The sequence below is a fragment of the Psittacula echo genome (genome assembly GCF_963264785.1).
Source record: "Psittacula echo genome assembly, chromosome: 4".
NCBI classification, from domain to species: Eukaryota; Metazoa; Chordata; class Aves; order Psittaciformes; family Psittacidae; genus Psittacula; species Psittacula echo.
In genome coordinates, this window is record NC_137738.1 from 108,329,767 (window position 1) to 108,344,769 (window position 15,003).

General features: G+C 53.1%; 1 protein-coding gene across 1 annotated transcript; it reads left to right on the plus strand.

Annotated features, from left to right (window-relative positions):
- Positions 1-483: 483 nt before the first annotated feature.
- Positions 484-14,895, plus strand: LOC308220166 (L-gulonolactone oxidase-like; the record flags this gene model as incomplete). The annotated part of the gene is made up of 12 exons (XM_080615960.1): positions 484-570; positions 785-886; positions 1,495-1,620; positions 3,021-3,115; positions 4,454-4,544; positions 5,166-5,351; positions 12,010-12,117; positions 12,503-12,579; positions 13,168-13,317; positions 13,757-13,921; positions 14,373-14,463; positions 14,767-14,895. 12 exons carry the CDS (start codon positions 484-486, stop codon positions 14,893-14,895), a joined length of 1,407 nt encoding a protein of 468 aa, XP_080472086.1.
- Between the last annotated feature and the right edge of the window lie 108 nt (positions 14,896-15,003).

The following is a 15,003-nucleotide window of genomic DNA, read 5'->3' on the forward strand; positions in this document are numbered from 1 at the left end:
AATCCTGTGAGCCAGCCCCAGCCCCACATCCCCCTCACTGCCGCTCCCTGCTGCTATCTGGGCTATCTGCAATAGCTTCCTGATGGCCCTGGCCCCGGGCAGTGTCACCTCCCTGGGCTGGGTGATGGGCCATCCACTGTCCCTGCCCTGCCCAGCCCCTAAAATCAGCCTCCGGCTGGGGTTGTGAGGGAAGGTGGTGGCAGGGGGGAAGGATGCTGCAGACACTCCTGAGAGAGCCCCTTCTACATTCCTGGAACAGTTTGGCCAGTTTTAGGTGGTTCTGCCCTTTGGATGGGAGCTGAATCCATCATAGAGATGAGGAGAAGGAAAATGAGCTGGGAGCAGAGGAGGGAGCCTGGGTAGGAAGGTGGGAGGTGGAGGGTTTGCTGATGGACAGGAGGCTGTAGGGAACTGGAAGAAGGATACCACAGGAGATAACAAGGGAATAAATCATCCCCTGCAGCCAAGGTGGGACACGGGGACATGGTGGGGCAGCACATTGGATCCAGGCCTGTCTGGGCAGGGGGATGCACCATCTTCTCTGGGGCTTGGTGGCCACCCCCACACGAGGTGAGCATTCGCCCTTACTGCAAAGGAATCCTGCTCTGACTTGCTCACATGGACACATCTCTGCTCTATAGACTCAAGGGGTTGAGACAAACCTCTGTGTCCACAAATAATCCTTTGGGAAACCTGGATCTTGTACAGTGGTCTTGGCAGACTAAGGATGGGCTGTGGGGGGAGGCACTTGCTTTCTTCTGCTTTAGCTCTTTTTATGGTCCAGGTTCACGGCCAAGGAGGAGTCAAGTTCCAGAACTGGGCCAAGACCTATGGTTCCTCTCCAGAGCTGTACTTCCAGCCCACCTCAGTGGAGGAGATCCGGGAGGTAAGAATCCAGGAGACAACCTATTAGAAATGAAGAGGAGGAAAGGCTGGGAAGGTCTGTGATGCTCCATCGTGTTCGGTCAGAGAGGTCACAGGTGGTGACAGCACGAGTCCTGCTCTTAGCCCCAGGAGATGGCCCACCCTAACAAACTGCACATGTTCAGATGTGTCAAAGACCTAAAAGATGCAGAAAACCAGCGTGCCTGGCCCCAGTTGAACTCTGATCCCTGGGCATCAGCATCTGGCACCCTACTGAGGTCCTCTGCCTGCCCTAGCAGCCATGCTGAGGAGTGGGACTCCTGTGTCACTTTTGTCACCTCTAAGATGCCTCTGTCACCCTGGGCTGGGCGTTGCCTCTTCTGGGATCATCATAGAATGGTTTGGGTTGGAAAGAACCTTTAAAGGTCATCTAGCCCAACCCCAAAAGGATGATCCTGAGGGCTGTCTTAAGAGAGGTCCAGGGGTGGTTTTAGCCGATGATGACAAATTATCCAAGTAAATGGATGTCAACCATGGGTGAGATTTTAGCCTGGGGCATCTCACAGTGCCTCTGGCACTGCCCTTAGCACATGGCAATGAGGGCAATGTTGGATGCTGTTGTCTCTGCAGATCCTGGATATGGCCAGGCAGCGGAACAAGAGGGTGAAGGTGGTGGGGGGCGGTCACTCTCCTTCAGACATCGCCTGCACTGATGACTTCATGATCCAGATGGGGAAGATGAACAGAGTCCTTAAGGTGAGATCGGCTTATTAGAAGTGGTATGGTGGCCCTTAAGTGTGGTGGCACCTCTGTTCCTGCAGCCACCAAGGGCTGGAAGGAATTTCACCGACACTGTCATTCCCAGCATGGGAAGTGAAAGGATGGAGAGGCTTTCCTCTCCTCACAGACAGGAGTTTTTCCAAACCAGACCCTGAAATGCTGGTGCAACACTGGGGAATGCACATTCTCTCAGTGTAAAAGTATTGGAAGCCTATGGAGCAGCTATAAAGAGGAAAAGAACTGATGTCCTCCCTGTATGGGTTCAATAAAAGCTTAATCTTGGCACGTTGTCCCCATCACAGCACAGCCTGATGGATGGGGAGGAGGCGCCTGGCAGGCTCAGCTCTTGGTGCAAGCTTGCGAAGAGGCTTTAGGCAGAGAGAGCAGCCTGGCAAGGACAGGCTGGATGTTCCTTTGTCAGGTGGGGGATTGCTCCTCTTGATGACACTGGGAAGGAAACAGCTCTTCCTGGTTGCTGTTGGATCACATCCTGAACAACTCTGGGAAAATGGGAGCTGCTAAGAGGGAGAGCTCTGCTCGCTTTGCATCCAGACCTCCAGCAAGTAGGGACAGCAATCGTGGAATCATAGAATCCCAGGTTGGAAGGGACCTCAAGAATATTGGGTCCAGCCTTTCTAGGCAAAGCATGACCCAGGCTGGATGGCCCAGCACCCTGTCCAATGCTGGGGAGTCACCACTTCCCTGGGGAAAACACTGGGCTCTTACTGGGGCTGCATGGCTGGCAGGTTATAAAGAGCGTGGGAGCTGACCCTGTACATGCATGTGTACCTGCATGTCGTGTGCATGCACAGGTGTGCGCGTGCATGCCTGTCATGTGTGCATGCATGCACTTGTGCATATACATGCATGTGTGTCTGTGTGCAGCTGAAGATGAAAAAAATCCTGACCCCTAGCAGTGTATTCTGAGAGCTGGATCATTAGCGGTAATTAACAGCAGTAAGTAATTAAGCAACAGCTCCCTCCCTGACAGCTCTGTCTGTCAGGAGTGGAATGGAAAAGCTTCTAGTGATAATAAGATCTTCCACCAGGAGCTGGCTGAAGCTGGCTGGAAAGGGCAGGAAGGCAGAGCAGAAAACAGAGCTTTGCTGGGGGTATCTTCTCCCTTGCAACACCCATAAGTTATGGGAGAGATTACACAGCCCCAGTGCTGGGAAGAGCAAAGGGGAGAGGGGTCTGGGCCAGGTTTGGGTTGAAAGGTCTGAGAGAGGTGGCAGATCAGGATAGGGCAAGTCTCTCGTACGTGGCTCTCCTGTCCAGACGTCATCAAATGCATTGAGAAGAGCAGGGGTGTTTTTCATGGGGTGTTTCTCCACTGAGATTTGTGACTTTCCGCTCTCCCATCCCATCCTTTGCAGGTAGACAAGGAGAAGCAGCAAGTGACAGTGGAAGGTGGGATCTTCCTTTCGGATCTGAATGTGGAGCTGAGCAAGCATGGGCTGGCACTGGCCAAGTGAGTCAGATACGTGCATGAGACCATCCCTGGGCATCCTCCCAGGTGTCCTGTCCCAGATCAACTGTGGGGACGTGGCAAAACAGGGATGTTTGAAGAGCTTTCACTGTATAATAGGGGTGTTAACCTCAGGATCTGGTCTTCCACTAGGGTCTGCAGATTGCAGGTCAAGTCCCTCCATGATGGAGTCACTGATCCTCCCTCAGAGCAGGAGGCTGTACGAGGGGAGTCTTTATCCCCACACCAACACTATTATTCCCACACCAACCCTCCAATAGGGTGTGGAGCTGTTGGAGCAAGGCCAGAGGAGGCCACAAAGATGCTCCAAGGGCTGGAGCACCTCTGCCATGGAGACAGGCTGAGAGAGCTGGGTTTGTTCAGCCTGGAGAAGAGAAGGCTCCAGGGAGACCCTAGAGCAGCTTCCAGTGCCTAAAGGGGCTGACAAGAAAGCTGGAGAGGGGCTTTTGACAAGGGCCTGTAGGGACAGGACAAGGGGGAATGGCTTTAACCTGACAGAGGGGAGACTGAGATGAGATCTTAGGAAGAAGTTCTTCCCTGTGAGGGTGATGAGAAGAAAAACTGTGCATTGTCTCTTAAAGATGAGAACAGCCTTCCTAGGTATGTCTTACATGGGGCAGAGGCTGAGCAGGCAGCTCTGGGCAGAGGAGGCTGATGGCAGACAAAATTAGGCTAGAAATGAGTTTTGATGGCAAAGTGGCAAAACTAGGCTAGAAATGAGTTTTTGATGGTAAAGGGCAACTAGCCACTGGAATATATTATTGGGAGGCATGGGAGATTTTTTGCTCTGCATTGCTTTGGGATGTCTGGTGTCCCCAGAAGAGGAAGTGGAAGTGATCTTCTATCCTTCTACAATCCCCATGTGCCCACTTGGCCGTGTTTGGAGGAATGGACCTTGGTGCGCAGAATTAGCCTCTGGATGCTGCCTCCAGCCCTGCTCCACAGTGATGTTTTGGGGGTAAACCCAGGTTCCTCCGTGCATCCTCTGAATGCATACGGGAGGGATGCCTCCACCCCAGTGAGTCACTCTAGGCTGATGGGGAGAGATGGGGACTTGTGAGATGGAGCACAGCTGAGCCAACCTTGATTACCTGCCTCTTCCTCCCCACGGACTACAGCAGCATTCCGATAGATATGTCCTATGGAGATGTGCGAGCATAGCCAACAAACCCACCCATTGCTGTGGGGTACTCTGAAAGGTGGAAGACCCTGCTTGTTGGGTAGGGTCTGCACATGGTGTAATGCCTGCCATGGTGTGCTGTGCCCCACACTGTGTCCCATGCACTGAGGTCCTCACCCAGCCCCTTCATCTGCTTCCAGCTTAGGAGCTGTTTCGGAGGTGGCAGCAGCTGGTGTTATTGGGACAGGGACACACAACACTGGGATCAAGCATGGCATCCTCCCCACACAGGTGAGACATGAGTCAGGAGCGTGTTGATGGACAGACATCAGCATCCCATCACACGATCTGGGTCTGGTGGGATCCTGTCCCCCATGGGATGGAGCTGTTATGAGGAACCCAAAGTCCTCCATGAACAGTAGAACCTCCTTATCTGTCATCCAAAACATAATCCAGCCCAAAACTCCCCTGTCCCTGTGCTTTATGGTCTTCTAATCTGATGAATAAGCTCTGTACCAAAGGGAAAGCAGTTCTTGTATTGGAGCCTCCCAAAATCAAATCCCTGCAGGGCCCAGGTCTGTTTTCAACTAGACATGTATAAAAATCTTCTACTCATAGCTCTCATATGTCAATTCCATTGCTGGTTATGGAGAAGTGAAGTAATTCAGGGGAGTTCCACTTCTGTATTTGATAGCTTCTCCAGTGTACCCCAGAGAGAGAAGGGTCCTTTAATGTCACTGCACCAATGGGCTGGGGGAGCCAAGCTCAGCAGAAAACACCTTGCAGTGATGGTCATGATATGGGTGTCTTCTTGCTTGGCCCCCAGCCCTAAGCTTTGGGGTGGATGCAGGGTCTCGGCATGGAGATGGGGCACACTGAGCCCTCTCTGAAGCTTCGCTCTCCCCTTGGCAGGTTGCAGCACTCACCCTGCTGACGGCCTCGGGGGAGATCCTGGAGTGTTCAGAGTCCATCAACGCAGACATCTTCCAGGCTGCCCGCCTGCACCTCGGCTGCCTGGGCGTTGTGCTCACGGTCACCTTCCAGTGCGTGCCCCAGTTCCACCTGCACGAGGTGACCTTCCCCTCCACCCTCACCGAGGTATGATGTGGGTGAGGCTTTTAAAGCCTCCTTGGGGATAAGCAAAGCTCTTGGGGAGGGGACATGGTTGGAGGAAGACTGCTCTGGTGCAGAATACAACGTGTATGTGCAGGGTGCACCCCCGGTGTGTGTAGTGACAGGACAATTGCTTTAACCTGACAGAGGGGAGATTGAGATGGGATCTTAGGAAGAAGTTCTTCCCTGTGAGGGTGGTGAGGCCCTGGCACAGGGTGCCCAGAGAAGCTGTGGCTGCCCCATCCCTGGCAGCTGAGCAATGCCAGCATTCCCACCGGAGCAGTGATGGAGGTTTGCCGTCAGCTTTATCTTCCCTGGGCTGCCTCCAAGAAGTGGCAGGGCTGAGCACAGAGGCTCCATCACAAGCGAGTTAGAGATGCTGAAGGGGCCTGCAGGCGTCAGCACTGCCGCCCTCGGCACTCGCTTCTGCCCATGGAGAACATCACCACGAGATGGATCAGCCAACGCCTCTGCTCTGTTTAACCTGGTGTTCACAGGCGCTGGCAGGTCAGCAGAGATCCGGTAACTCCAGGCACGTATGAGTAAGCCTAATGCAGATTTAATGTTCCAGATGGAGAAAATTGCCCTTGCTGGAAATCCTGGTCTGAGGAGCTGATGTGCTGCCTGGACTGAGCACAAACAGGGAGAAAGCTGTGCCTGCGCTGAGCCAGCGTCCCTGGAGGCAGGCAGGGTCCTGGAGGAGAGGAGCAGCGTCCCACAGGGCATGGCTGCTCCCACAGGCCATGTGCTCTCCGAGGAAGTGCCGTCTCCCATTTCATCACCTCCTGCTGCTCGGCTGAGGGACAGCCTTGCTTTTTAGAGCAACAGATGGGCCGCTTAAAATAGTCCATGAGCATCCGTGAGTCCATGAAGATGCCCCGAGGGCTGGAGCACCTCTGCTATGGAGACCGGCAGAGAGACCTGGGCTTGTTCAGCCTGGAGAAGAGAAGGATAAAGGGAGACCTTAGAGCAGCTTCCAGTGCCTAAAGGGGCTGACAAGAGAGAGGCTTTTGACAAGGGCCTGTAGGGACAGGACAAGGGGGAATGGCTTTAACCTGACAGAGGGGAGATTGAGATGAGACCTTAGGCAGAAGTCAGTTGTTGGAACTAAACGTGCTTTAAGGTCTCTTGCAGCCCAAACCATTCTATGATTCTATGGTCTTGTGCCCTTGATAATAACTTGGTCCTTTCTTGTGTGTGAGGTCTGTGTATTTTTTGGGATAGAGCTCTCCATCTCCCAGTGTGGAGCTTGGTTTCATGCTTTGGTTTTGAGTTGAACTTGGGACAAACTGTGCTGGGGATGAAGAGTGTGATGGAGGACATATTTCAAGGGCCAAACTGAACAAATCCTTTATCAGGATCCAACCGCGGAGCTGCATTTCGATCATGTGATGGAAAAACCCTTTTAAACCAATGGTCATTTTGCTGCTGGATTTGTCCGTCTCTGTCTTACCAGAGGTTCAGACCACCCAGACTAAGGTGTATAGCGCTAGTAATTGTAATAAATCTGGGACATCCCCGGAGGTGGCTTTCTGAGGAGGGTTTCTGGCCTGCTCACTGCTGATCATGATCTTGCATGGCTCTGAAGGTTTCACATGTTGTCTCCTTGGCAAGCTCTGCTGTCCCACCATCCGTCCTCTCCTTGTTGACCCCTCTTCATGGCCATGTCTCTCCTGAAGACAGTGTCTTCCATGAAGTCTATGAAAAGGCACTTCATTGACCATGGAAAGCATGAGAAGTGTAGGTCCTTGTTCAGTGTGTGGCTGAGGCACTGGGGACAGTGTCCTGGGATGCTGGTGCAGAGATGCTCAGTGCTGGAGGGTGGTTTTCCAGCTGAGCTTTCCATCCCCAGCAGAACCCATCTGACAGAGGCTGATTTTCCTCGAAGGAGGCACAAAATGCCCCTTTCTGTGGCGGTGTGCCTCCTGGGCTTTATGAGCTTGGGTCTCCACATGGCGCTGTGGCCAGTGGTGGGTGTGATCTGGTTCCCTCAGCAAGCCTTTTGAAGGCCCACTGGGCATTTCTAGACAGCAGTTGGAAGGAATTCTTTCTCCCAGGAGCACATCAAAACCCACTTTCCCTTTCTCTGCCATTATAAAAACTCCTTTCAACTGATGGATGAATTTCCTTGGAGCCCTCCCACTCCGATGGTGCTGGGAAGGCAGATGGAGCGAGCTGGGACAGGATGGGAACTACTGCCTTGAGCTGAGCAACCATCCAGCTTGTCCCCTGTCTCTGGCACTGGATCTTCACCAGAGGCTGCAGCGATGCACAGGGTAAAGCCTACAGAGAAGGGGCCACCCACAAGTTGAAAGATCTGGCAGACTATAAATGTTGTGGGGACTCAACCGCATTCACTGGAAGGAGTTAGATTTCTGAAGAGGGAAACTGAGGCATGAAGCCCTCCAGGAGCAGAAAAATAGTGGTGGTGGAAAGGAACCTCTCCAAGAGCTTGAATCTGCTTCAATCACTGATTGCCTTTGTCCTCCTGTGAGGTCTGACGTCCCCGCTGGTGCATCCTCAGCAGCATCCTCATCTGTTGTCTCATTTGGGTCTCACAGGTCCAGTTCCAGCCTTGGCTAACAACAGCACAAGCCTTTGTAATGTTGGGCTCATGAAAAATATATAGTCCTTGGACAAAACCAGCAAAATTTGTGGCAGGATTGATCAGGGCTGCAGCACCAGTAAAGCTCCGAGAAACACTGTCCTTAATTTTTTAAGGACTGAATTATTCAGTGTTCTGTTGAGGTGGCTTTAACACGACCAGGAATGTGGATCTAATGCACTTGTGAAGTATCTTTTCTATAAGCCCTGATCCAAATCAACCCAGCGATCCCTGTGCTGTGCCTTGGGACAGAGAGGTCCATGTGTGTTACTCAAAGCCATTAGCAGGTCTGCCTGCTTGCTGTCACCCCCCAGGAGCAGCTGCACCAGAGCACTTCAGGGTCTTATTTTACCCGAGGGTGGGAAGGGAAGACATAGGAATAAGGGAAGCACACCAAGATATTTCTCCCTCCCAGCCTGCAGTGAGTTCATTACCGGCGTTCCCAGTTGCAGAGGTGATGAGTTCGTGTTTAATGGGCTCAGGGGTATTTTTTGCCTGTGAATTGCCTGTTTGCTTCCTGAGTTGTGGCTTCCCTGGTGTCCTGCAGCAGGGAGTTCCCTGCTTTAACTGGATTTAAACGTGTTTAAACATGGTGGGAATCTGCTGGCTTCTTAGGAGCTCTTCACCCAACCTGACAGACTGCTCAGACCTTCACTGCACCCTCTAGCACCTTTCCCGAGCCAGATTGCTGTAGTAAATGCTGTTTTACACCTCCTAATCTGCCTTTTAGCTAGGACATTAATCTCACATGCAGGATAACTCCGCTATCCTGAGCAGGGCAGGTAGCGCAGGCTGAGCTTTACCTTGCTCAGCATCATCTGCCCGGGCTATGCTCCCTGCATATCTCTTCCCATCCCTCAGGGCTGTTAGGAGGGTGAAACAAGAATGCACTCTATAAATATTAATGCCATTATCAATTCTCGGTCATCCCTGCTCCTCGCCTGCTTCCAGATCTCCAGCTTTCATGTTGAGCAGCCCATCGAGGCAGAAGGGAATAATGGCAAGGGAGCAGGTTGTTTGAAATATTTAAGCTTGAGTTATCTAAGACATTGCAAATAATATATGTGTCAGAGGAGCCCGGCTCGGATTTGTGGTTATGTAAGATCTGCATGCTTTCTTTTCTGGCCTCGTGATTATCTTTATCACTGGGATGAACTCAGCTGCTCTAGCTGCTGACAATGACCAGGAACAAGGCACGGGACCGACAGGGTTCACTGCACAACTGAGGCCACCAGAGAGACCTGCAGAGCATCCCTGGATGGTGGCAGGGATGGAGTCTGACTCCCCTTGCCCCACATCTGCTGGGAGGCTGAAGAGGATGGGTCAGACTCAGATATGATACTTGTCCCCCTGATCTTTGCAGCTCTGGGGCTTCCTGAGCTGGAGGTGGTTTGTATTATATGTGATAAGGCAATGAGTTTCTCTTCCAGGGAAGCCTGTGATCTGCTTCTGAACCTGTGCACGAATTTAGTCCCCCACAGATGTGCACAGCTTAGTGACCTGGTGGGTTAAGAGGTGCTGCTTTTGATCTGAGCTTCCTAACCCTAACCGTTTGTGGGTGTTCCAGGCACCTGGGATGGATCCCTCAAGCCCAAGTTCCCCAAGACCACTCAGTGCCTAAACCCCCTCTCCACCACTGGGCCTGACCTCATCCCTCTTCTCTAGAATCATTGTTTTTGGCCTCAGTGTGTGGAAAAGACTCTTCCAGCCATGGCTCAGACAGTGTACCCTGACACGGTAGAACCCTGCCAGGCACAGGCAGCACACAGGCAGAGTGGGGAGGAGCTGAGCATCCATCTCCTCTTCCAGAAAGTGACTCCACATGCTCCCTTGCTCCCCTTCACTGCTCCGACAGACCCACAGCACATGTGCTAGTGGCTGCTTGTGCTTCATCCTCCCCAGCATCTTGGCTGCATCTGCCCCTTGTGCCATCCTTGTCCTTTCCCTGAGGACCCTCAGACCTGCATTGCAGCAGGCGCAGTGCCTGATCCTGGTCTCATTGCGCTCTCAAGGGTGTTTGCAAGCAAGCGGCTTTTTTGGCACGGCCTTTATGAAGCAAAGGGATTTGTTTTGAGCTTCTCAGAGGGAAATGAAGATGAGCAAAATCCCCTGGGTCTCTGCATGCCCCAGGGTCATCTCCGTTGCAAGCACGGGCCACATTACAGCAATTCCCACTGCCTGACCCTTGCCTCCAGCCCCGGTGCTCAGCCAGCAGACAGCCTCCCCAAGGACTCCCGAAGCCAGCGTGCCCGCTGTGCTGTAATTATCCTACAAAGTCATGGGCTTATTTCCCTCAGACCAATACCACAAGAATCAAAAGCGCACATTGGAAAAGTCACCCCTGTGAGCAGTTTGCTTCTCTGCTCAGTCGCCGTTGCTGGAAGGCAAACAGGCATCAGCAGGATCGCTTGGGAAAGCTGTATCCTTCTTTTCCCTACTTGTTTTACTACTTGATGCATGTGTTCCTAAACCAAGCCAACAAAAACGTGTGGGTGTAGCTTTTGCCCTGCTTCTACTTGTGCAGTTGCTCATCATTTCCAACAAAAGAACGACTCTGGACAGAAAATTGAGATGAGATCTTAGGCAGAAGCTCTTCCCTGTGAGGGTGCTGAGGCCCTGGCACAGGTTGCCCAGAGAAGCTGTGGCTGCCCCATCCCTGGCAGTGTTCAAGGCCAGGCTGGATGGGGCTTGGAGCAACCTGGTCTAGTGGAAGGTGTCCCTGCCCGTGGCAGGGGTTGGAACTGGGTGAGCTTCAAGGTCCCTTCCAGCCCAACCATTCTGTGATTCTATGAAAATAGACTGTTTTGGGAACATCTTAGAGAGATTGTGTGGCTCTTCGTGAGCTGCAGATGTGAAGATGAAGACACCAACATTAGCATTAATACTCACCAATTACATGAGTATGTTATTCATCTTCCTATCTTCCCTGCTTTAACAGGACCATGGCATTACAGCAGTGCAACCCCATGAAGACCCTCACCTTATGGCAGGGTCACAGCAAGATGCTCAGTGCTAAAGCAGCCCATCCTGGTGATTAATACCTCATTAAGACAAATAACTCCAACAGCCCAACTAGAAAGGAGCAGCTTCACAGCTAAGATTGCCATGACCGTCCTGGGGTTATGTCCATGGGTCATTGCACCTTCTCCTTTGCCAAGCAAACTCCTCGAAGCAAAGATGCTGGGGTTTTAAGCCTTTCTGCAAAGCTATGGGAGACCTCTGCAGGAGAGGAGGTGGCTGGAGAGGCTATTTGCAACAGGGATTGGTGCTGGCCTGGCTGAAATAGCACCATGCAGTGAGTGAGCACAAGGTCCCTCTGTTTCCACACACACAGGCAGGGAAAAAGGGCTAGGGCTGAAGGATCTTCTAATTTCTGTGACCTTCCTAAGACTCATTTTTGTGTCTTTATGAATAATTTGTCAATTTGACATTTGAAGACCTCTCTGGGACAGGGTCATGTAACACATTCCTGCTCCAGCCCCCACTGCATCTCAGCTCCATCCTCTGTGCGTCCTGGCTCCATTCCCTGTTGCCTATAGGCTCCAGTGCTACAGAGGACTGTGCTGCCAGACTGAATACTGGGGAGGGCATCCCTGACACTTGAGCAAGAGGTGGATTTTGGTGGCCCCCCGCATAGAGCCAGCTGTCCCATGGCTGATCTGTGCTGCTTCAGGGCTGGGAATGCCTGAAGGAGCAGTTTCAGAGCAGGAGATGTGTGATTGTGGGAGGATGCAGGGTCTGAGCTCTGATGCAGCACCAGCAGCATCTTCAGGACTGGGAGCTCTGTTACAGCAAGGTAGAGGAGACAATGAGCATGTCCTTTTCCCTTCCCCAGATGATGGGTCCATGGTCTCTATTAGCCCCTTAGTGCATGTCAGGGCTGTACTTACTCCCCTTCAGCCGAGAGAGACTCTGCAGACAGACACCTCAGACCTGCCCTTGCATCCTTGACAGTCCTCTGAGGTGCCTCCATCCGGGGATTCCTGCTCCTGGGGGCAGGACAGTCACCCACCAGCCCCATTTCTCTGGTTATTGCAGGTCCTTGATCACCTTGGGGACCACCTGAAGAGATCCCAATATTTCCGATTCCTGTGGTTCCCTCACAGTGAGAACGTCAGCGTCATCTACCAGGACCCCACCAACAAGGCAGGTCCCTTTGGGCTCCATGCATGAAGGGAGAAGGGCCTGTGCACAGAGCTGGGATGGGCTTGCTGGGGTGGCTGATGAGAGAAATGGTAATTTGGGGCCTGGATGGACTCTGCCTGTGCTCCACAATAAGGAGGGTCCCAGGACACAGATGCAGCTGGGGCTATCCAAGCTCTTAGCATCCTCATGGCAAAGCCTGGTCTCTTTCTGAGGCTGGATGTGTTCCTGATTCAACACAGGAGATTTGTGCAGTCCTCCTCCAAACCCCCACTCCCAGCTTGGTCCTGACCCAAGCGTGTGCTTCCACCTTCATGTCTGCTGGCAAGAAAGCTGCAAACCCTGCTGGTCCCTCACAGCCATCATCTTCCTCTGCTTGGTTTTGCAGCCCCCCATGTCCTCCGCCAGCTGGCTGTGGGATTATGCTGTTGGATATTATCTGCTGGAGTTCTTGCTCTGGATCAGGTAGGAGCGTGCTCTGGGCAGCGGCTGAGGTTGGGTAGGTTTGTCCAGGGCTGGCCTCATCCACATCTCTCCTCTGCATCTGTGCATTGAACCCTGTGCTGCTTTGCTGGGAGTCCCAGGGGAGATGGCAAGGGAGAACTGTGACCCACAGCACTCCATCCCTGGGGAAGGAGGAGATGCTTGCTCTCCTTCAGCAAGCTCCCATGAAGGAGGAGCGGGTCTGGGCTGGGATTAATGTCTGGGGCTGCACTGCCCTCTCGTGTGCACAGACAGCACGCAGGACTGATGGAGCCAGACTCTTCCCAGTGATACCCAGTGACAGGAAGAGGAGCAATGGCCATAAACTAAAACACAAGAAGTTTCACCTCAACATGAGGAAGAACTGCTTCACACTGAGGGTCCAGAGCACTGGACAGGCTGCCCAGGGAGGTTGTGGAGACTTCCTGTCTGGAATGAACCTGCTTTAAGTGGCCCTGCCTTGGCAGGGGGGTTGGACAAGGTGATCTCCAGAGGTCCCTTCCAGTCCCAACAATCTGTGATTCTGTGATCTCTGGGGTCAGGTCTCACCTCCATCTCTCTCCTTTGCAGCACCTTTGTGCCCAGCTTGGTGTGCTGGATCAACCGCTTCTTCTTCTGGCTCCTCTTCAGTTCCCGGGTGGAGAATATTGCCATCAGCTACAAGATCTTCAACTATGAGTGTCGCTTCAAGCAGCACGTTCAAGACTGGGCCATCCCCATGTAAATGGCTCTGCAAACCCTTCCTGTCCATCCCCAGCCAGATTCAGTAACCGAACCACATTCCATTCCCTGCCTGTGCTCTGCCCTAGCCCAGGCTGCCTGGAGCAGGAGCAAAGCCATGGAGAAAGGGACCAGGCTAGGAGACACCATTCCTACCTGCATGCTTAGCATGGGGACCCTTCTGCATCCCTGTCCTGGGCTCCCAGATCCATGCCACACCATGTTTGGGGGCTTTGAGCCCAAAACAAGGGGAGGGATGTACTGGGACATGCCATGGTTTGTCCAGGGCTGTCCTTATCCACATCTGTTCTCTGCATCTTTACATTCCCTGAATTAACATGGGGCCATGGATGGAGCTGTGGGATTGGGGGTTCAAACCCAAAGAGAGCTTGCTGTGCCCATGGTGCCATTAACTGGGGCTGGGTCTTCTCCTGGGCAGTGAGAAGACGAAGGAGGCTCTGCTGGAGCTGAAGGCTGCCTTGGAGAACAACCCCAAGATGGTGGCTCACTACCCCGTGGAGGTGCGCTTCGTCCGGGGGGACGACATCTGGCTGAGTCCCTGCTTCCAGCGAGACAGCTGCTACATGAACATCATCATGTACAGGTGAGCCACGTCCCCATTCCAACCCCCTCACCTTCCTCTTCCTCCCTGGGTCAATATGCTGGTACAGCAGTCACCGTGCCTGGAGTCCCAGCAGCAGCACTTTCACAGCTCAAACACACCGACACCAGCTCTTGGCTGGCACTGGAGAGCTGGACTGAATGAGCTTGTGCACTTTTGCCCACTCACCCCACTCAGTTTGCAGGCACCAAGCCACAGGGGATGGTGTAGCCCTGGAGAACCTTAGAGCCACCCACCCCTGTTTCTTGAGCATCTTGTCCTAGGTGAGGGTCCACCGGCCAAGCGCTGGTGGCATGCTGCTTCCCAGAGGGTTTTATAACCCAGTGCTGGTCAAAGAGCCCATGGTGGGTCCCTGGGTTTGTCCTTCTCCCCTGGGGTTGTGCAAATCCCCCTACAACCCTACTAATGCCTTCCCTACCTGATCCTGCTCCAGGCCCTATGGGAAGAATGTCCCCCGCCTCAACTACTGGCTGACCTATGAGGGCATCATGAAGAAGTATGGTGGGAGACCACACTGGGCAAAGGTACCAATGACCATGCTCCTCTGGGGAGACAGGGTCTACAGAGGGGTGTCCCTACCCCTTTTCCATCATGGCTCCTCATGGAGGGGGGTCTTGCAATTAAGTGAGGGTCAGAAAAGGTCCCCAGCATCAGACTGGTCCCAAGGGAGGTGGATGCCTCGAGGAAATGGCATTCCTGATGATGCTACCCACCCTGGGCTTGTGGATAAGGGGTCTCACCACTTCTGCAGGGGCTTAACACAGCATGTGGTGGGGTGGTCCAGAGCCAGTGACGGGCATCCCTCCCAGACACTGTTCCTCCTGCAGGCCCACAGCTGCACCCGGAAGGACTTTGAGAAGATGTACCCAGCCTTCTCCAAATTCTGCTCTGTTCGGGAGAAGCTGGATCCCACGGGGATCTTCCTGAATGCCTACCTGGAAAAGGTGTTTTATTGATGGAGGGCAATGTTGGGGATGGAGGAAAAACCAGCCATCACCCCCAGTTCCCGGGACATGCCATAGCTCATGGTCCTCCATGGTCCCAAAGTCCCCATCTCTGCCCTT